Source organism: Gadus morhua, chromosome 16, assembly GCF_902167405.1.
Source record: "Gadus morhua chromosome 16, gadMor3.0, whole genome shotgun sequence".
Classification (NCBI taxonomy): Eukaryota; Metazoa; Chordata; class Actinopteri; order Gadiformes; family Gadidae; genus Gadus; species Gadus morhua.
In genome coordinates, this window is record NC_044063.1 from 3932456 (window position 1) to 3953952 (window position 21497).

The 21497-nt window shown below is 47.1% G+C and overlaps 1 protein-coding gene across 17 annotated transcripts in view; it reads right to left on the bottom strand.

Annotated features, from left to right (window-relative positions):
• Positions 1 to 21497, bottom strand: part of LOC115560660 (sialoadhesin) — a 265788-nt gene that overhangs the window by 143609 nt on the left and 100682 nt on the right. For 8 of the 17 annotated variants that reach the window (XM_030380091.1, XM_030380083.1, XM_030380086.1 and 5 more), the window contains one exon: positions 1083 to 1304. The exons of 7 other annotated variants lie outside the window; for them this stretch is intronic. In XM_030380091.1, coding sequence (XP_030235951.1) covers positions 1083 to 1304 — 222 coding nt within the window. Of the gene's footprint in view, positions 1 to 1082; positions 1305 to 1998; positions 2145 to 21497 lie in introns of those variants that run through there. 2 more of the 17 variants (XM_030380107.1, XM_030380098.1) reach the window with 1 other exon arrangement.

Genomic DNA, 21497 nt, shown 5'->3' on the forward strand with positions numbered 1-21497 from the left:
GGAGTATGGTGGCCAGTAAAACAGCAACAGTACCTCTAGCCACAGTTGTTGTAGTCACTGATGATGATGTGGCTGAAACACAGTAATTTAACACTTGATTCATGTGAAGGATGACATAATGTCCATATATATTACATTTAGACTGTCTAGATGTAACAGATCGATAATTGATGAAAAAAATATTATGGATTCTCTTACTCAAGAGTATTCTTACTCTATAAAACTTGGACACATCTATAACTGGGGGGCTCGTACAGCACCATTGTTAATAAAAGTGGCAACACATTATTTAAGCCAATCACAAATTGAATAGAGCCGTTGCATGAGTCTGTCAATGGGGTTGATACTCATTATTCAAGTGTTTGGTCGGCCTTTAAACAATGTGCTATTTTAAAGGAAAAATTACCTGTCACATTAAGGAACATCAAAGTTGAATTCTTAAGTCCAACTGCATTACGAGCTTCACAGTAATAATTTCCTCCAAGCTCAGGTGTGATGTTACTGATGGTGTAGTTCTCTCCTAATTCTTCCACTGAGCCTCCATGTTCCCTGAACCAGGTGTAGTCAGCTGCTGGGTTAGCATCACTGCTGCAGCTCAGAGTCACTGAACCTCCCTCCTTTATTTCACCAGGGGGTCTCACGCTCACTGAGGGGGTCTTTGGAGCGTCTGTCATAAACACAATGATATGTTAACATCCTAAAGATAAGAAACCGTGTACATGCTGCAATGTCAGCGAGAAACATAATGATATTTCGATTAATATAATAACACTGTGACTCCTAGGTTACCAGGCATATAGCAATATATGAATAGCAGCTAAACAATTTGCAATACTGGATATAGCAAATAGTACAGTTTTCCTTTAGTGACAATAGGAGCAGGGGTCGCTTCCAACCGTGTATGTTGGAGTCCAGCTTTGGATATATATTTGTTTCCTTGATTTGAACAGATTTCCTTTGCAGCTTGACCTCCTTCCATTCATGTTAATAAATTATTTTACTTCACCAAAAATATCAGCTTTTATGTTGTCTTCCCTTTCCCTAGCGAGGAACGTAACATTATTATTGTTTTTTGCACCCACACAGGACATCTATGAAAACCGAGTTGGAGCCCAGATATCCATATTGGTTCTCTCCTTGGCAGTGGTACGTTCCCCTGTCTTTAGAACGGACTGAGTCCAAGGTATAAGGTCGCCTTGGTTCCCAGAGCAGAGGTTGGTTGTCCTTGAACCAGGTGTAGTCAGCTGCTGGGTTGGCATCACTGCTGCAGCTCAGAGTCACTGAACCTCCCTCCTTTATTTCACCAGGGGGACTTGGTATCACAAATGTGGGGTTAGGCCTTAAAAGGCCCATCACCTCAAACATGATGTGAATGATGATATAAAGAAGATGTTTTTACGGAGTAAATGGAATGCAGGACGAATTGAGATGGTTCATCTTAATGTTGACATGGTTGTACAAACCTTAACATCAGTGTTATGATGTTATCCTGTGTGTACTTTTACTCACATTTCACATCAATAGAGAATGGGGAGGAGGTTTTTGTCCCTAGGTCATTCTTAGCTTTGCAGAGATATTGTCCTGAGTCTGAAGACTGGATGGGATGAAAGGAAAGCTGTTGTCCTTGGACACTGTGTCCGGGGGAATGACCTGTAGTAACCTTGGTCCAGGTGTACTTTGCTACTGGGTTGGCCTCGCTGCTGCAGGTCAGATTCACTGAACTGCCCTCCTTTATTACACCAGGGGGAGTCCCTCCCACTGAGGGGGTCTCTGGAACGACTGTTGACAGTTATATTTCATTAGTTATTAAACAAATGGTATTATTAACAAATGGTATCAGTAGTACCAGTAGCCCACCCTGTACTACTGGTAGGCCTACCCTGAGGCTGAAGCCTGCTTCAACATGGACGATAGTTCTTCATTCATACTTAAACTACATGTACTTTGTTACACTAAAGACCCATTACGTCTAGCCTCGGTGTACTGTGGCGCTCTTACACACTGATGGAGAGGGGAGAAGTTCGGATCCTTGAACAGCACATGAAGACCTGTATTCAGAGTTAATGTTGAACCAGTCGATCCTTCCGTGTAGTGTTGGAGTTCCATCCCTGTACCAGACGTATCCATCATAACCAGCAGGATGACACACACTGTGACATTCCAGCTGTACCCTGTTAGGACTGGAAGGAGGAATGACCACTTTCACCTCGAGATCTGGACCAGGGAAGAAATTACACAAAATGAATGAAAAAAATAATACTGTTTAAACAGAAAAAAAAAAAAGGAGGTGCGTACGCAGACATGCAAACACACACACATGCACACACACACACACACACACACACACACACACACACACACACACACACACACACACACACACACACACACACACGCACACGCGCACAAACAGTTGAATAGATTCATTAGCAATCAATGTTTACCTGTCACAGATAACGTCACTCCAGGGTAACCATTATATTTCCCTCCTTTGTTTGTTGTAATCCTAAACTTGTAATCAGCAGAGTCACTCTGTCTCAGGTCTTTGATTATCAGTGTACACGTTCCAGTACAGCTGGGCCAGGAACAGCTTTCCTCTCCACAGCGGTATTCAACACGACCTGTATAGTCTGTATCATCTTTCAGATCTACTAGCTCATTGTGTTTATTAGTAAACCAGAGTTTTTTCTCCACTCCATTTGCGAAAGGGTATTTATAATTACAGAGGATTTCAACTGTTGATCCTCTCAATTCGCAGATATTACTAGATGGGTAAGTAACTGCCCAGTAAGGATAACCCTGTAATGCTGTAAAAAACCAACACTTTGACAATGATGATTACGATGAAATGCAACAAGATACAGATGAGATGGAGGCTAGGTGCAGCTCTGACTAGAGATACATGCTGAACACTGAGCTGTCAGAGTAACGTTCAAAAACATAATTTGACACCAACATTATGCAGCTGGGGAAGAGCTAGTGATATACCTAGTGATAAACACAGTGAGACAGCGAGTGAAACTCCTATAGCTATGGAGACATCACCTCACATCTCATCAAGGGATTCAGGGCACAAACACACACAATACAAGGCAGGTGACCAATGCTGACTTCTACCATAAGTTCACAGTCTCAACTTAAGACTACTGAACTTTAAATAGGAACTAAATTAACCCTTCAATGTTGTACTGAACACATTGACGGGTTAATTTGGTCAACAAGCCTGTTTAAAATCTCAAATGCAACGCTACAATATTCAGTAAAACAGAACATATTTGTTATTTAAAACAGGTCAATGCTCTAGATGTCATTAGATAAATTCACAACATGTTGTTTCACCCTCTCTTCATTCGGGTTGCTTGTCATGTTACCCTTTGAAACAGATCAACTTAATGTTCACAACGTAAATGTACAAACCTGGTAATGACAGAAGGAAAGCTACAAAGCCTCTTGCAGCTGTTCTAAGATTCATAATTTGGTTCTCTCAGGGCGTTGTTCTAGATATAAACAAAATATGCATTAATTTTAACTAACATAATGCATAGTTCTATGTCTATTCTTTGTATTCATTTTATCGCATTAATTGGTTATTGTGCTTGATATAGGAATGTCACTTTCTTAAATAAACCAGTACAATTCAAGTAAAAAATATTCTTACTGTAGAGGAGGTAGCTGGTGTGACGGAAAAAGTCAGTGGAAACGTCTTTGCCTGCAGTTTAAGATAATAACTCGAACAAATGTGTTCAAGCTCTTCCTTCCACTTTACACAGTTAATATGAACTGCATGAATACCATGCACTACTGGGCCTCAGAGACAAATGCAAAGTAGAAAGAGGATATTCACCCAGACCACATTAAACAGGCAGTGCAGTTTATCAGCTACCCTGAAAATAACTAGTGGTCACCTACAGTTGACCAGCGGGGAACATATATAGCATTTTGATGTAGAATATAGTCATATTATATAGGATATAGATGTAGAATATAGATATAGAATAAAGATATAAACGAGATATAGGATAACGTTTGATGTAGAATAAAGCCTACAGAAGATATAGAATGTAGACATAAAATATAGAGGTAAAATAAAGAATATAGGGGTTGAATATCGTATATATTTAGATTGTATATAGTTGGTAAATATTGATAAAGGTACGATCATATAGATATATATTATACTTAAAATGCGTCAATGTGATTATCTACTGCCACATAGTGGTGAAGGTTGTGATCTGCATTACTTTACAAACGTTTGGAATGTATTCATCATCAACACGTTTATTTTTTAATTGTACTAAAATACATTAATCCTCAATGGAGAACTTGGACAGGATACTGAGCATTTCTGTGCCCGTAAAAAAGGCTGCCGGAGGTCAAAATACACATTCTTCCTGATATATATTTATTCAACAAGAATAACATTCATACACATAAACGATTGCTCTATTGAGCAAAATAGAGAGGTTGAAATTGATCAGAGCTGTACATTATCAATATCAGAAAAAAACAGACTAAACTGTGAAAAGCGTTGGCCATGTTGGTCAGCTGGGTGGGTAAACCTTCTAGAATCATTGGGGCTCTGTTGACACAATGAATATTTATTATTTATTTACTAGAAATAGATGCATTAAGTTGCCATGATTTCGAAGCCTCTGAAAGAGGTTTACCCACCCAACTACCCAGTATGGCCACCAGGTGAATAAGTTCTCCTCACAGCTGTTAAAAGAGTGTCATTGGATGAAGCAACCAGGTTGTGGGCCATGCTGAAGGATAGATTTAAACTACACTTCTACATAAAGAATACAAACCATTCTCTTATTCATTCCATAAACGTTGTGAAGGCACTACGTAAGTTCTCTTTGTCAAAGCTTTATCAGAAAGATCTGCCATCTAAGTACAAACTAAATTAATTTCTACCTTATCGGGACTTTTAGTGTGAAGCTGTGATTCATCTGGCCGACCCTGTCTGGGATTGAACCCACTCCCTTCCCTTACAGGCTAGACTGGTCCGGTCATCTAACTGATCCAGTCCAACTGGCGCGGTTAATATCTCCGGTCACAATCAAAAGTACACAACAGACACTTGAATGTTTCTTATAGTTCCCACAGACAACTTGTGAGGCGTCACTAGATGGATTTAAACTTTAGTTTGAGACACTTTATTATTTCTCCCCACTGGCTTTCAACGAAACGCCCTACGCACACCTCTTCTTGTGCTCCTCACAATTGCAGCAGTTGCAAACCAGTTGAAGTCCCTCCCCTTGTTCACGTGTCTACCTGTCGCCTGGCCACTTGTAAAGGCCAGGCCTAACTCCCTGGCTCCCCCTGGTGGAGGGAAATGGTGCAGAACACCAGATGAGACAACGTCGTCCTCTGATCCGTGGGACCAGCAGATACACAGCTGGTCCCACATCCCATAGCAGTGTATCTGTGTTTGGTTGTGTTCTGTGTGTCCATCTGTGTGTTATTGTTGCGTATCTGTTTGGGTGATGTGTCGTGTGCTGTGGGTGGATCTGTGTGTTGTTTTTATGTTGTGTGTGTGTGTTAATGTGTTTGATGCTGTCTGTGTATCTGTGTGTGGTCGATGTTTGCTGTTTTGTGTGTTTCTGTTGAGTGTTAATGTTTCCTATTTATCTATAAATAGGATTACAAAGTAGGCGCCGCCTCCTTCCCGATGACCTCATCCGCTTCTTGGAGGGAGGGGGATCCAGAGTGGGGAGTGACCTGTCAGCAGTCCTGCCTCAGGACGCCTTCACCGCCGCCTGTTCCCCTCGTTCCTGCCCCAGCCTCGGACATCTCCGGGGTCCCTGCAGCTTACCATGACCTGAGGGAAGCCTTCAATAAGGCTAAGGCTACCTCCTTGCCTCCTCACCGACCCTACGATTGTGCCATCGATCTGCTTCCGGGCACTTCACCCCCCAGGGGACGCTTGTACTCCCTCTCTGCTCCCGAGCGAGAGGCCATGGAGGAGTACATCCAGAATTCTTCAGCAGCGGGGATCATCCGACCCTCCTCGTCTCCGGCTGGGGCGGGGTTCTTCTTCGTGGGCAAGAAGGACAAGTCCCTGAGACCCGGTATCGACTACCGAGACCTGAACAACATCACGGTGAAGAACCGCTATCCCTTTCCACTTCTCTCAACTGCCTTTGAGCTCCTCCAGGGGGCAACGGTCTTCACCAAGCTCGACCTGAGGAATTCCTACCATCTGGTCCGCATCAGAGAAGGAGATGAGTGGAAGACGGCCTTCAACACACCAGCCGGCCATTACGAGTGTCTTGTAATGCTCTTCGGCTTGACCAACACCCCGGAAGTCTTTCAAGCCCTGGTCAACGACTTGCTGCAGGACATGTTAAATAAGTTTGTCTTTGTGTACCTGGACGACATCAAGATTTTTTCCCGCAATCTTGAGGAGCACGTCGCCCACGTCCGGTCGGTTCTCAGCCGCCTCCTGGACAACTTCTTGTACGTCAAGGCGGAGAAGTGCGAGTCTCCTTCCTGGGATATATCATCGTGAAGGACTGCCTGCGGATGGATCCAGACAAGGTCTCTGCTGTGACCTCCTGGCCGGCCCCAGCAACACGGAAGCAGCGGCAGTGTGCCGTAGGGTTTGCCAACTTCTATCGGCGGTTTATCCGAGGCCTTGGTTCCATCGCCTCCCCCCTCTCGGCCCTCACCTCACCCAAGATCCCCTCCCGCTGGTCTGACAAGGCACAAGACTCCTTCAACACCCTCAAGACTCGCTTCACCACTGCCCCGTCAGTTCCTAGTGGAGGTGGACGCATCCGGTGTGGGAGTAGGGGCGGTCCTTTCCCAGCGTCGGTCTTCCAGAGGGAGTCTTGCAGCCTAGTTGAGGCTTCCATCAGCCAGTCTTCCGGCTTCCATCCTCAGTCCAATGGAGAGAGCGAGAGGGTGAACCAAGATCTGGAGACCACCCTTCTCTGCCTGGTGAACCGCAATCCGGCTTCCTGGTCCGACCAGCTAGTCTGGGTAGAGTTTGCGCATATCACCCTCACCTGCTCATCCACAGGCCTCTCTCACTTCCAATGCGCCCACGGGTATCTGCCACCCCTGTTTCCCGACGTAGAGCAGGAGTCCTCCTGTCCCTCTGTACAAGCCCTCATTCGCCGCTGCAGACGCACCTGGGACCAGGCGCGCACTAGCCTCACCAAATCCGCGGACCGCAACGCTGCCACCACCAACAAGCCTGTCTACCAGACTGGCCACAAGGTCTGGCTCTCCAACCGCAACCTCTCCCTTAAGTTGGAGAGTCGTAAGCTGGCCTCCAGGTTTTAGGCCCCTTCCCCATCCCTCGTATCATTAACCCGGAGGCGGTACGCCGTCGGCTCCCTGGGTCCATGAGGATCCAACCGACATTCCATGTCTCCAGAGTCAAGCCTGTCCAGGAGAGCACTCTGGCTCCTCCCGTTCTGCCTCCTCCTCCCCGTCAGCTCGTCGACGGCGGTCCGGTGTACACTGTCCGGCGCCTCCTTCGCTCCCGCCGCCGTGGACGTGGGGTACAGTACCTGGTGGATATCGACCCCTCGCCTGCCCGACTACCCGCCCGGCGACGGTACCCCCAGTCTACCTGATTGCCTGCCGGTTCCCGAACTCTTGCCTGTCCCCGTTTACTCTGCCTGCCCGACCCTGATCATCTGTGGAATCAATAAAACCTTTGGACTCCCCTGTCACCAGCAGTCTGTGCACTTGGGTCCTGCCTATACCCCCCGTTATAGATTTGTGTTTTGCGGACGTCAGCACGTGACACTTTGTGCGACACACTCACCTAGGGGATGGACAGAATAGGAAGTAAGATGAACGAGAGACGAGGAGTAAAAGTGAGAGGGGGGGGGGGGGGGGGGGCGTGGGAGAGAGAGATAGATAAGGAAAATCAAAAGAGGGAGGGAGAGTGTGAGCAAGAGAGAAGGAAAGGGAGGGAGTTAGGGATAAGTACATTGAAAGGCTGCGTATCGTCCTGGTTGAGATAGAACGAGAAAGACGGATAAAAAGAGAGAGAGAGCAAGTGAGCGAGGCAGAGCTATAGAGAGAGAAAGCGAGGTTGAGATGTATACAGAGAGGTAGAGAGACAGAGGGAGAGAGCGAGCGAGGTATGGGTATATAGAGAGAGGGAAAGAGGTAGAGAGACAGTAGGCTCCAGGTTGTGTGGACAGGCCTGTCGTCTCAGAGGTGATTTATTAAAGAGCGCCGTGGCAGGGAGTGGTGCGAGCTCTGATTAACCATGGAGAGAGAGGACATGATCCCCTCTATTGTTCATCCTCCGAGAGAGCGACAGAGAGACAGAGACAGAGAGATGGAAGATGAAATGTACAATTATTTATAGTTTGCGGTTGCATTTCATATACAGAGTTTGTATGCATGACAAGTGAGAGTGGGAGTGTCTGTGGACACTTTCTTGATGTCAGCATCTATTGCATAAATATCGAATGTAAAATGCAGACCATGTGTGAGGACACAATACACACACAAACACTTAAAAAAAAAAACACTACACAGCATTCGTGTCCCTCGGGTGCCCTGTTCGCCACAGTAGGAAGGTGACATCATCATCCTCCTCATTCTCATGTCCCTCAGCTCCACGATGACATCACAGCTCTCAGGCGGCGCATTATCGTCTACGCCGGCGGCTCCACAGCGCGTTGGTCCGTGACACCTTTTTCAGGGCTTAAAATCCATCTTCAACAGACCCACGTCAATCACGTCCGCCGTAGCATCAATACTAATTACAGAGCCTAGTAGCCTTTAGGCTAGTCGAGCTACTGGCCAAGATTTTTGAAATTCTAACCGATATGTAACCTGTGTGAAAATACAAAACCATAAAAGTTATTTTTATGAAATAAGTAAATAATTAAGATCATGGTGATAATCGTAATAAAATCGGATACAATTCCAGAAATGATGCATGATACATTCATAATCACACATTATTTATTAATAATAGTGACATTTTTCCTCGCCCTTCGCTCCCTCCATCTCGCTCTCTTTTTTCTAGATTTCTAGATTCTCCAAGTTTTTTCTGAATTTCATGTTTTCTAACCCCCCACCAATTCAAACTGCTGTCAGCATTCAGGGCTACTTTTCTTTCAGTCTCAGTGGAGGACACGTGTATCACATCAGCAGCACCCTTGTAACCAAATCAGCCTTGCAGTGGATATGCATGCAATAGCACGTATGTAGCCTATAGAGGGAGCTATCTACCATACAAACCAATGTACAAGTGGAGTAGGTTGAGCTCTCCTTGAAGACCTCCCCTCACATGTGCAGTACATTCAGGCAATGAGCAGGTGGTGTAGATTCAACTGAGTGCTTTTTTTTTCATTTTGGGGAGGCATATACAGGCTGTCACTGTCTTGCCCACACCATTCCCACTCACTCCTATCAGATTTTGGTGGTAGTGGTGGTGGTGGCCAGAATGCTATAACCCGGTCACCCAAAATGGCCAATGAATCATACAATAGCATGTAGATATAAACCCATAGAGTTAAACGCGTATCCTATGTTTTTTAAACTTGGGTTAGGATTGTGCATTTCAAGATTTGACCAGGATCAATTCATAGAATTACTATGTCACAAACTACAACTTATCTACCGTATTGGTCCGAACATAAGACGACCCTGATTATAAGACGATCCCCCGTTTTCAACACAAACATTTAGAAAAAAAGATTTGCAGACCAGATTTGCGCTGACTGTTGACATCTTTGAGACGTTGTTTCTATTTCATCCTTACTGACCGCCAGAGGCGGTGCTTTAAGCACTGGATTTATACGTCTCGCGCATGCGCAGTTCGAGTACCTAATATCAACAAAGTCACCTGTGACCCCTGATGAGCTCCGGACAGCCTATATCTTCAGGTGACATCAGAGGATCTGTTCCTTTCATCTTCTCGCTTCGCAGGTATCGTATCACCTTGCTAGCTAAAAGCTAATTGGATATTATTATCATTGATCGTTCGTTGCTGGTGGCCTTGCGACATATTGTCGGAGCCGTGAGCTGCTCACCCTCCAAAGGCCGCAACGGACCCGCCGAGAGGTTCGGATTGCGTGGAACGCATCTCCCTCGGCTAGATAAGTTTACTTTGTTATAATTTCGTGTTTCGGTGAAGGCAGTGTACCCGCTCCCTCTCCCGGCGTTTGTACTGCGCTTATCACTTAATTTTCAAGTTGTGTATCGTTGCTATTGGTGACGGCAGTGTGTGCGCTCCCACTCCCGGCTTAGGTACATTTTACCTCGGTGCCAACTCGGTTGTGCCCGCTTTGTGTTAACTGGTGAAGGCAGTGTTTTCGCTCCCGCTCCCAGCATTTATAGTTATATTTAGCCTTGTAGTTAGTAGCAGTGCTCCCGCTGAGGCTAACTGTCTTGGCTGTTATCCCGCCAATATTTGTCGGTGAAGGCTGTGCTTTCGCTCCCTCTCCCGGCATTTATACTGCACTTATTATTATCTACGTTTCGTTCTGACCGCTACCCTCAACTGGTGAAGGCAGTGCTCCCGCTCCCAGCAGAGGTGTGACTGTAGTTGGTAGCAGCGTTCCCGCTGAGGCTAACTTGTCTGGGGTTTTTTCTGTTCATATATCCATTGGTGAAGGTTGTGTTTTCGCCCCCTCTCCCAGTGTCGATTGTTTTTCTTGCTTTATACAGTGTTGTTTTTTCTGGTTGTCAACATGGTTGGCGACCACTCATGCTCGGCCTGTATGGCTCCTCTGCAGATTGAGGATGGCCATGATTTGTGTCCCTCATGCCTTGGCCTCGGGCATCTGAAGGAGGGTCTTTCAGATGATCCCTGCATGAACTGCACTTTTATGCCTCGGGCAGTTAGAGATGCTAGATTAGCTGAGGTGGAACAACGGTTGGGCCTCGTTTCGTCCCCCGAACTGTTGCCCCCAGCCCAGCGACGTAATCCAGCCCAGGATGGTCGCTCCAAACGTCGGGCTGGGGTTACCGCAGGCCCCACTTCTAGGAAGAAGGTTAGGGAGTCCGGGCTTGCCTCCAAGGTAGGCCAATTGACGGCAGAGCTCGAAAGCATGAAGTGCCTCTTCCTAGCCTTTCAGGCTGGGACTGGTGCAGGGGGGCCAGGTGCTCTTGCTCCTCCGGCAGCCACCTTGGAGCCGGAGGAAGATGTGCTTTCTCTGGCAGCGTCGGCTGCCGAGTTTGCTGAATACGAGCCGGATGGGGTACTACAGGACGCAGCCTCCCGTGCCTCCGCAGCGTGCTCCCGTCCTTCGACCCACAGCTCTACTAGTGCTTCTGAGGACAACTCAATGGGAGCCATCATTCGTATGGCCCTGGCCAGTCTGCAGCTAGACGTGCCACAAGCGCAGCCGGCTCCGGCCAGTGCTTTCTTCAGGCGTGGCCCAGCCCCCGCCAGCTTTACCGTGCCTCCATCGGAGGAGTATCTGAGGGAATTGCATGCATGCTGGAGGGATCCTAGAGCCCACTCTCATGCAACATCCGACGGTCGGTCACTGGCAGCCATGCAGGATGCACCCAAGTTTGGCTTGGACCGCATGCCAGCAGTTGAGCCAACCATAGCCGCTCTAATTGTCTCACCTGATGAGGCTCTAAGACCGGATGCGAGGTGTCCTCGTCCCCAGTGTCGGGTTACGGATGACTTGCTCTCCAAAGCCTATGACGCAGCGGCACGCATGGGACGCATAGGCAATTCTATGTCCCACCTGATGCTCGCTCTGTCAGCATCCCTGCAGGAGGTTGCAGTGGGTGCTCCGGCCCACGATTTCAGTGACGCTTCTTTGCAGGCGTTCGCACTGATGTCCAGAGAGTTGGGGCGGGTGATGTCCACTCTCGTCCAGGCTCGCCGCCAGGTTTGGTTGGCACAGTCTCCTCTTACTGAGGCGTGCAGGAGAACCCTCCGCAGTGTTCCAGTTGAACCTGGGGAGCTGTTTGGCTCTGCAGCTCTAGAGGCGCTTGAGCGAACAGTCCAGGCCAGGAATACTCGCGAGCATCTATCTGTGCTTCAAAGGAGTGTGCCTCCTCCTAGCAGTCCTAGAGGTTCTTCAGCTGCCCCACAGCGCAGCTATCACCCACAGGCTCACCCCAGTGGTTACCTTAGGTCTCAGCGCCCACGTCCACAGCCTGCTCAGCAGCAGGCACAGGCCTTTCGGGCCCCTGTGCGGCTGCCCTCGGGGCAGCCTCAGGTCCCATATGCTGCCCGTCGTTCCCCCAGGACCTTTAGAGGTCGGAGGACCCGGCGCTGAGGGTCAGGGGCCGGTCGTCGGATGTTTTTCCCAGCAGCAACTCAGCTATTGGGCTGCTTCCACCAGGGACCCGTGGGTGCTTTCCACCTTGACCCATGGGTACAAACTTCAGTTCCGACGCCGGCCCCCAGCCTATGGCCGGGTCAAGATGACCATCATACACGACCCGGCCAAAGCCCAAGCCCTCACCCAGGAGCTTTCCGCCCTCCTGGACAAGGGTGCCATCGAGCCAGTAGATCCCCTGTTGCAACCCGGGGGGTTCTACTCGACTTATTTTCTGGTAGCAAAGAAAGACGGCGGACTCCGTCCTATCCTCGACTTGAGGGGCCTAAACAGGTTCCTGAAGATCCTGAGGTTCCACATGCTAAGCACTGCAGAGGTTCTGCGTACTGTTGCCAGGGGGGAGTGGTTTACATTAGTAGACCTGAAGGATGCCTACTTTCACGTTCCCATAGCTCCGCACCACAGACAGTTTCTGCGGTTTGCTTTCCAGGGGCGTCGTTTTCAGTTCCCCCGTTTGCTCCCGTTTGGCCTCTCCCTTTCCCCACGGGTGTTCACCAGGTGTGTGGCAGCAGCCCTCTCACCCCTACAGTCACGGGGCATGAAGATCCTGCCATATCTGGACGACTGGCTCATCTGTGCTCCATCCCAATCTCAGGTGGCCCTGGACACAACACTTCTTCTCTCCCATGTGGCCCGTCTGGGTCTCCGGGTGAATCTCACGAAGAGTTGCCTGGTGCCATCGCAGAGCATAGTCTTTCTCGGTGTGTCTCTCGACGCAGTCGCCATGAAGGCCTGTCCGTCGCCACAGCGGGTGGACGGCATCCTCCGCCTCCTTCTCCTGTTTCGGGAAGGCAGGCTGTTGCGCTATGTGGAGTTTTTGCGCCTCCTAGGGAAACTGACGGCTGCCGCTACAGTGGTTCCTCTAGGACTGCTGTCGCTACGCCCCCTCCAGAGGTGGCTGCACAGCTTTCATCTGGATGTCAGGTGGCATCGGCACAGGGGACTCAAGTGTCACGCTGCTGCCTACTTGCTCTGGCTCCGTGGAGGGACAGATCGTTTCTTCTCCAGGGCATGCCCATGGGTTCCATTGCATCCCGTCGGGAAACCGTCACAACAGATGCCTCCCTCTCGGGGTGGGGTGCTGTGTGGCAGAACCGGACAGCTCAGGGGCTGTGGCCTGTTCAGGTCCGCTCAGAGCATATAAATGTTCTGGAGCTGCGGGCTGTGCACAGGGCACTGCAGTCATTTCTTCCCTTCCTGGGCGGCCGGCATGTGCTCGTGCGGTCGGACAATGTCTCGGCCGTCTCTCACATAAACCACCAGGGAGGCACCAGGTCTGCACGGCAGTTGCAGGCATCCCGGGATCTCCTGTTGTGGGCAGCACCACGCCTGGCCAGCCTGAGAGCAATGTATTTGCCTGGGGTACAGAATCAGGCTGCAGACTCACTCTCCTGTTGCAAGCCGCCGCCCGGGGAGTGGCGGCTTCATCCGGAGGTCATCCTCAACATCTGGGACGTCTTCGGCAGGGCAGAGGTGGATCTCTTTGCCACAAAGGAGTCGACCCATTGCCCCCTGTGGTTCTCCTGGACAGAGGAGAGCAGCCCTCTGGGTCAGGATGCTCTCGCCCACGATTGGCCAGAGGGTCCCCTCTATGCCTTTCCACCAATCCCTCTGATTTTTCCGACGCTACAGAGGGTCCTCCAGCAGGGTCACAGACTGCTGTTGGTAGCCCCCTTCTGGCCAGGGAGAACATGGCTTCCACTGCTGCGCAGGCTCTGCAGCAGTTCACCACAGCGCCTTCCCGACAGGAAGGATCTCCTGTCACAGTTACAGGGCAAGATCTGGCATCCCGACCCTCGTTGCCTACAGCTATGGGTCTGGCCGCTGCAGGGCCCAACCCGCTGCTGACGGAGTGCTCAGACGGTGTCTGCAATACCATACTGAACGCCAGGGCGCCTTCTACCCGGGCGCAGTATGAGAATAGGTGGCAGCTATTTACGGCATGGTGTTCAGACAGGGCTCAGGACCCTGTGCATTCTTCAGTTCCAATGATTTTGGAGTTCCTCCAGACACTCCTGGATGGGGGCCGGGCCCCAGCTACTCTGAGGGTATACGTGGCAGCCATCTCCTCGAGACATGCTCGGGTAGACAATGACACAGTGGGGGGCCACAGATTGGTGTCCCTTTTTTTGAAGGGGGCGTTGCGGTTACGACCCCCACGAGCACAGCGTGCCCCAGCATGGGATCTGCACCTGGTGCTCGATGCTTTATGCTTGCCTCCTTTTGAACCCCTGGCTCAGGTGGAGCTGAAGTGGGTCTCCACTAAAACTGCCTTTCTCCTCGCCATCGCGTCAGCGAAGCGCGTCGGGGAGCTTCATGCTCTGTCCGTGAGTGACTCATGTCTGAGGTGGAACTCGGATGGCTCAGGGGTTACCCTGTGGCCGAATCCAGCTTTCCTCCCGAAGGTTCTGTCATCGTCAAACCTCAACCGACCTGTCCGCCTGGCACAATTTGTCGCCTCGGAAGGGGAGGACAGGTTCAAACTGCTGTGTCCTGTGCGAGCTCTGAGAGCGTACGTAGCTGCGACCGCAGGCATTAGACGCTCGGACCAGCTCTTCCTCTGCTATGGTGGTCCTAGGAGGGGCTGTGCTCTCTCCAAGCAGCGATTGTCTCATTGGGTTGTGGACGTCATCACCCATGCCTATTAAGGAGGTGGTCACCCCCTGCCATCCGGGGTCAGGTGCCACTCTACCAGGGCTGTCTCAACGTCATGGGCTGCCCTGCGGGGCGTGCCCCTGGAAGACATCTGTGATGCAGCATCATGGACATCACCATGTACCTTCTCCAGGTTATACCGGGTGAACGTTGCCACTCCCCATCCGTTGGCCGTGGTCCTGTTGCCCGACTCTGCTGTTCCCTCTCAATGAGGTAGGTGTTGGAGTTCCTCGTGACCTTGTTGGTATGAGCCATCCAGTGCTTAAAGCACCGCCTCTGGTGGTCAGTAAGGATAAAATAGAACGATAGTTACGCATGTAACTACGGTTCTATGAATCCTGGATGACCGCCAGAGCGCTCTGTCACTCAGAATCCTTGTGTACTCGCGAGAAGATTCTGCAGGAACAGATCCTCTGATGTCACCGGAAGATATAGGCTGTCCGGAGCTCATCAGGGGTCACAGGTGACTTTGTTGATATTAGGTACTCGAACTGCGCATGCGCGAGACGGATAAATCCAGTGCTTAAAGCACCGCCTCTGGCGGTCATCCAGGATTCATAGAACCGTAGTTACATACGTAACTATCGTTTTGTGCTCGCCATCTTCTTACGTTACACTCCGTGACCCCGAACTTCTTGGCAGCTTGACAGTTGTTACTTGACTCTGCCTTATTGACGACCATTATTTTAAAATGGACATCATAGCTCCTCTACTGTTGTTGATTGACCTGACCCACTTTTGAGCCACTTGTCTCTAAATGGCCAGCCTGTCCTTCCATCTTTAAACACCGGTAACGGGCTGGTTGTTAAGGATGCTGGACTACTTCTTCCCGGAACCAATTTTTGGCGCCACCTGGGGCCGCGAATCTGTTTTGACATTTAAAGGGAGAGGCGAAGAAGAGATGATGCGCTCTGAATACTAGACCCCGAAAATAAGACGACCCAACTTTTTCGGACCTATTTCGAGGGGAAAAAAGGCTGTCTTATAATTGGACCAATGCGTTAAATTAAATATGTTGTACCACTGTACCAAATCTTTTCTGCCATTGCCAAGCAGGTTATTTTGCTTGGCACTTGTTTTGAGCTTCTGGTACTCCCAGGTGCTACAAATCAGGTGCCTGATTGGCACCTGATTGGTCAACTTCAAGCTGGTGTTCCGCAAAACCAAGTTGCGGCATTAGTTGGAGCGATCCCTAGTTGTCACAACTTCAGCAAGGTTCTAGTTTTTCATTTGTCTGTTTCCTGTTTTGCCACACTTACTCATGTCATTTCAGACTGCCACTCCCTCCTACTCTGCATTACCTGCTGTTTTCATTCACCTGGCCTGCCCCACCCCCATACTCGCCTGCTCCTCATCAGCTAATCAGCCCCTCAGTATATGTACCGGTCCATTTCCCTCAGTTCTTTGCCGGATTGTCTAGTGTGTTTACCTAGCTCTCCCTCATTCTGATTCTGAACCTGCCTGCTCGTGTATTGACCTTCCTTTTTGGACTTTGGACCTTCCCTTTTGCCTCCTTCTACTGGATTGACCTGCCTACTGGATTGACCTGCCTGTTTGGACTTTGTACCTTCTCTTTTGCCTGCTCCTACTGGATTTGTTTGCTACACGGATTGAATACCTGGTTTGACCTCTGCTTGGAATAAACAATGTTTCTTCACCTGAACTGTTTCTCTTATCATGCTATTGGGTTCTCATCTGCCATTTTGTGGAACCTGACACTAGTACCCTCTCCAAACTGAAGGCCAGGTTCCATATAACAGAGGATGTCAAAGACAGGCCGCGAAGTGGGCCTGTCTTTGACATCCCCTGTCCCAAGAAGACGACACCCCAAGGAGACCGTTTTATCACCCTGTCAGCACTTAGGTGCCGTAGGCTTTCTTCTACAGGTTTGCAGTCAAGGTTTGCAGGACGATATGGCCGACGGCTCTCTGCCCAGACAATTCGGAACAGACTACAAGCAGCCAAACTCCGGTCTCATTGGGCTGCCAGGAGTCCTGCCATGACTGCCCTTCACCGTCAGGCCCGTTTGCACTGGTGTTGGCAACACGTGCACTGGAACCTGAACATGTGGCGGAACGTTATGTTCAGTGAGGAGTACAGATTCTGCCTACGGCAGTTGGATCGTAGGTTCAAAGTATGGAGAAGACGTGGAGAATGCTATGCTGATTGCTGCACCGATAGAATAACATATTTTGGTGGAGGCAGCGTGATGATGTGGGCTGGCAGAATAGGCTGTTTGGGATTGGCAGAGAAGATTTGGCACATTTTTCAAGGGCGCAACCCACATACTCAACTCTGCTGCTCATCCCACAAGTGCTTGTTCCTTACAAATGGGGCACCATTTGAAAGGGAATTATACAGGCTTTCCAACGGTATAAGATTTATTGCCAAAGAGCATTGTTACCATAGAGTAATAATCAACCATACACAAATTTCCTTACTTTTTGTGATAAGTTTATTTGTTTTCTTTTTTTTGTGATAGCAGCACCCATATCAACGGACAACGAAATGCGAGAGGAATATATGCGAGAGGAATATTCTTAGTAACTAACAAATTAAACAATATACACAATCACTGTGAAGATTCTGACAATAAAATACAAATTTGTTGGTAGAAATGTTATGCTGATTCTATATCAAAATAATGCATTTTCTGGGATGTTTATTTGAGGGTGGTATACCAATCTTACATCAGTTTACTTTCAGTGAAAAGAAGAAGTGAAAAAGAGAAGTTAAGAAACTCAGTAAATTGTACATGTTTATAAATGGCTTTGCCTTTGCCTCCACAAGCTGTCCCTTTGGAGGATGAAGTCTCAAGCCTCAAAGTTTATTTTCGAGAACTATCAAGAGTGCTTACTCAGGGACAGCCTTGGTTCTTTTAAGGTTGATCGCAGAGTAAAGGACCTGCTCTGTATAATCAGACTTTACCAGAGCACCAGCAAACCCACGAGGCACTTCCTGGTTCTTAGAGCGAGAGATGTGGATGCTGGCATAGTGAAGGTCATCCTGCTCTTCTATTGGTTCTCTCTGCGCTGCAGAAGCCGAGCGATTGGTCAGAGCTGAGACGTTGCCATACACAGGACACGGAGGAGACTGACGGGGAGAGAGGACAGAGTAGTACATTTAGAAAACTCTTTACTCTCAAATGGCTGTTCAGAAGCTCATGTTTTTATGGTTCATTTTTTATTATTTATTTATTTTATTAGGACATTGCACATTAATCAACATGTCAGCCAGAGCATCAATATAAATATGCCGGAGTTAGCTTAGTTGCTAATTTACATCCGTTGTCCTAAGGCAAGTCAAAAACATAAAAACAACATACCAGTATACAAAATAGTTAAAAAACACTTTTACACACAAAATAGGTCCCAATTCACATCAAGAGTCCATGTAGAAAAAATAGAATGACCAAAGGTTACATTTGAGAGCAGGTCTGGCTTTCTACTAACCACTGTTTAAGGGTCTTTTTAAAGGTGGTGTAAGTGGTACAGTCTCTAACATTAGATGGTAATATATTCCAGGACTGTGTTCCTCTGATGGACATCACCATTTTACCAAATAAAGTCTTGCAGCGTTGTATTTCGCAGTCACCTCTCGTTAGTGCTCTGGTATTTATTCTAGAGGATTTCTTCTTTATAAAGTTCTGTAATGGTGGAGGGGCTAGACCGTTCAGGACCTTAAAGATCAGACAGACATCCAAAAACAGCTGAAAACTATCCAAGTCCATGATTTTGTGCTTGTTTGTAATTTTACAATAATGGTAGTGTATAGGTTTTTTGTCTAGTGTTTTAAGAGTTCTCTTGAATAAAGACTTGATTGGTTTTAAAGTGCTCTCAGATGTATGTGACCATGTTGTGTAACAGCATGAGATGTGAGTAAATATCATTGCATGCATATAAGTCTTTGCTGTCTCCATAGTCAGGAAAGGTCTTATATGCTTGAAATTTGATACATTTAATTTAATTGTGTTTTTAACTTTCTTAACATGCTGCTTAAAATTAAGGTTAGAATCGAAGATGACCCCGAGGTACTTAAATATTCAACCACCTCAAGTCTCTCACCACCCACCATGACTGATTGTTGCTGTCCCACAGTTGGCTTTCGGGGGAACAACATACAGAAAGTTTTTTTGTATTCAGATGTAGACAACAGTTTTGGAGCCAATGGGACACTGGCACCATGGCTCCTGAGAGTACTGCAGCAGCTTCTTTGATTGAGCTGGCATGACAGTATAATACAGTATCGTCAGCATATAGTTGCACTTTAATATTTCTACAGACATCTGGTAAGTTATTGACATACAGGCTGAATAAAACAGGGCCCAATATTGATCCCTGTGGTACTCCAGCAGAACAAGTGAAATATGAAGATAATGAATCACCAATTTGAACTTCCTTTTTTCTGTCTGACAGGTATGATTTCATCCAACAGAGGGCTCTGTTTGAGAAGTTAAAATGGGTTAATTTGGAATAAAGCAAGTCATGATTAATGGTGTCGAAAGCACGCTTTAAATCTAGAAATACCGCAGCTCCAAAACCGCCTTGATCCAGCAGGCTTTTTAAGTTTTCTAGGAAATAGCAAGTAGCAGTCTCTGTTGAGTGAAGTTTCCTAAATCCAAACTGCATTGGATGAAGAGTGGCATAGCCATTATTTAAGTGTTCTGTCAGTTTTGTGGTAACCCATTTCTCTGCTACTTTGGAAATGATGGGCAAGATACTTATTGGTCGATAGTTCTCAGATTTTGTTTTGCCCCCAGCCTTAAAGACTGGAGAGACTGTTTAGAGACTGTTGGGGGTGACTACCGCTGTAGGTTTCACTTTAGGACTCTTCTTCTTGAACATATTCCTCTTTCTAATCATTGCTAGGTTTCAGTGACAGTTTGTTTGCTTGGATTAAACATTACTACTTCTATAACTCAGTCTTCTCATTCTGCTCACTGGCAGAAGTCTCTCTGTTTGTCCCCTTGATCTCAGCCTAGATCGCACTATATATATTTATATATATATATATATATATTAGAGCTGTCAGTTAAACGCGTTATTAACGGCGTTAACGCAAACCAAATTTAACGGCGTTAAAAATTTTATCGCGCGATTAACGTAATTCTTTTATTTAAAAAGAATAGGTTTTTTGTCTAGTGTTTTAAGAGTTCTCTTGAATAAAGACTTGATTGGTTTTAAAGTGCTCTCAGATGTATGTGACCATGTTGTGTAACAGCATGAGATGTGAGTAAATATCATTGCATGCATATAAGTCTTTGCTGTCTCCATAGTCAGGAAAGGTCTTATATGCTTGAAATTTGATACATTTAATTTAATTGTGTTTTTAACTTTCTTAACATGCTGCTTAAAATTAAGGTTAGAATCGAAGATGACCCCGAGGTACTTAAATATTCAACCACCTCAAGTCTCTCACCACCCACCATGACTGATTGTTGCTGTCCCACAGTTGGCTTTCGGGGGAACAACATACAGAAAGTTTTTTTGTATTCAGATGTAGACAACAGTTTTGGAGCCAATGGGACACTGGCACCATGGCTCCTGAGAGTACTGCAGCAGCTTCTTTGATTGAGCTGGCATGACAGTATAATACAGTATCGTCAGCATATAGTTGCACTTTAATATTTCTACAGACATCTGGTAAGTTATTGACATACAGGCTGAATAAAACAGGGCCCAATATTGATCCCTGTGGTACTCCAGCAGAACAAGTGAAATATGAAGATAATGAATCACCAATTTGAACTTCCTTTTTTCTGTCTGACAGGTATGATTTCATCCAACAGAGGGCTCTGTTTGAGAAGTTAAAATGGGTTAATTTGGCAAAAAGCAAGTCATGATTAATGGTGTCGAAAGCACGCTTTAAATCTAGAAATACCGCAGCTCCAAAACCGCCTTGATCCAGCAGGCTTTTTAAGTTTTCTAGGAAATAGCAAGTAGCAGTCTCTGTTGAGTGAAGTTTCCTAAATCCAAACTGCATTGGATGAAGAGTGGCATAGCCATTATTTAAGTGTTCTGTCAGTTTTGTGGTAACCCATTTCTCTGCTACTTTGGAAATGATGGGCAAGATACTTATTGGTCGATAGTTCTCAGATTTTGTTTTGCCCCCAGCCTTAAAGACTGGAGAGACTGTTTAGAGACTGTTGGGGGTGACTACCGCTGTAGGTTTCACTTTAGGACTCTTCTTCTTGAACATATTCCTCTTTCTAATCATTGCTAGGTTTCAGTGACAGTTTGTTTGCTTGGATTAAACATTACTACTTCTATAACTCAGTCTTCTCATTCTGCTCACTGGCAGAAGTCTCTCTGTTTGTCCCCTTGATCTCAGCCTAGATCGCACTATATATATTTATATATATATATATATATATTAGAGCTGTCAGTTAAACGCGTTATTAACGGCGTTAACGCAAACCAAATTTAACGGCGTTAAAAATTTTATCGCGCGATTAACGTAATTATTTTATTTAAAAAGAAAAAAAAAAAAAAAATTCTTTGGCTCAAAACAAATAAGCAGTAGCCTGACTGCTATGTTCAAATGACATTTGTT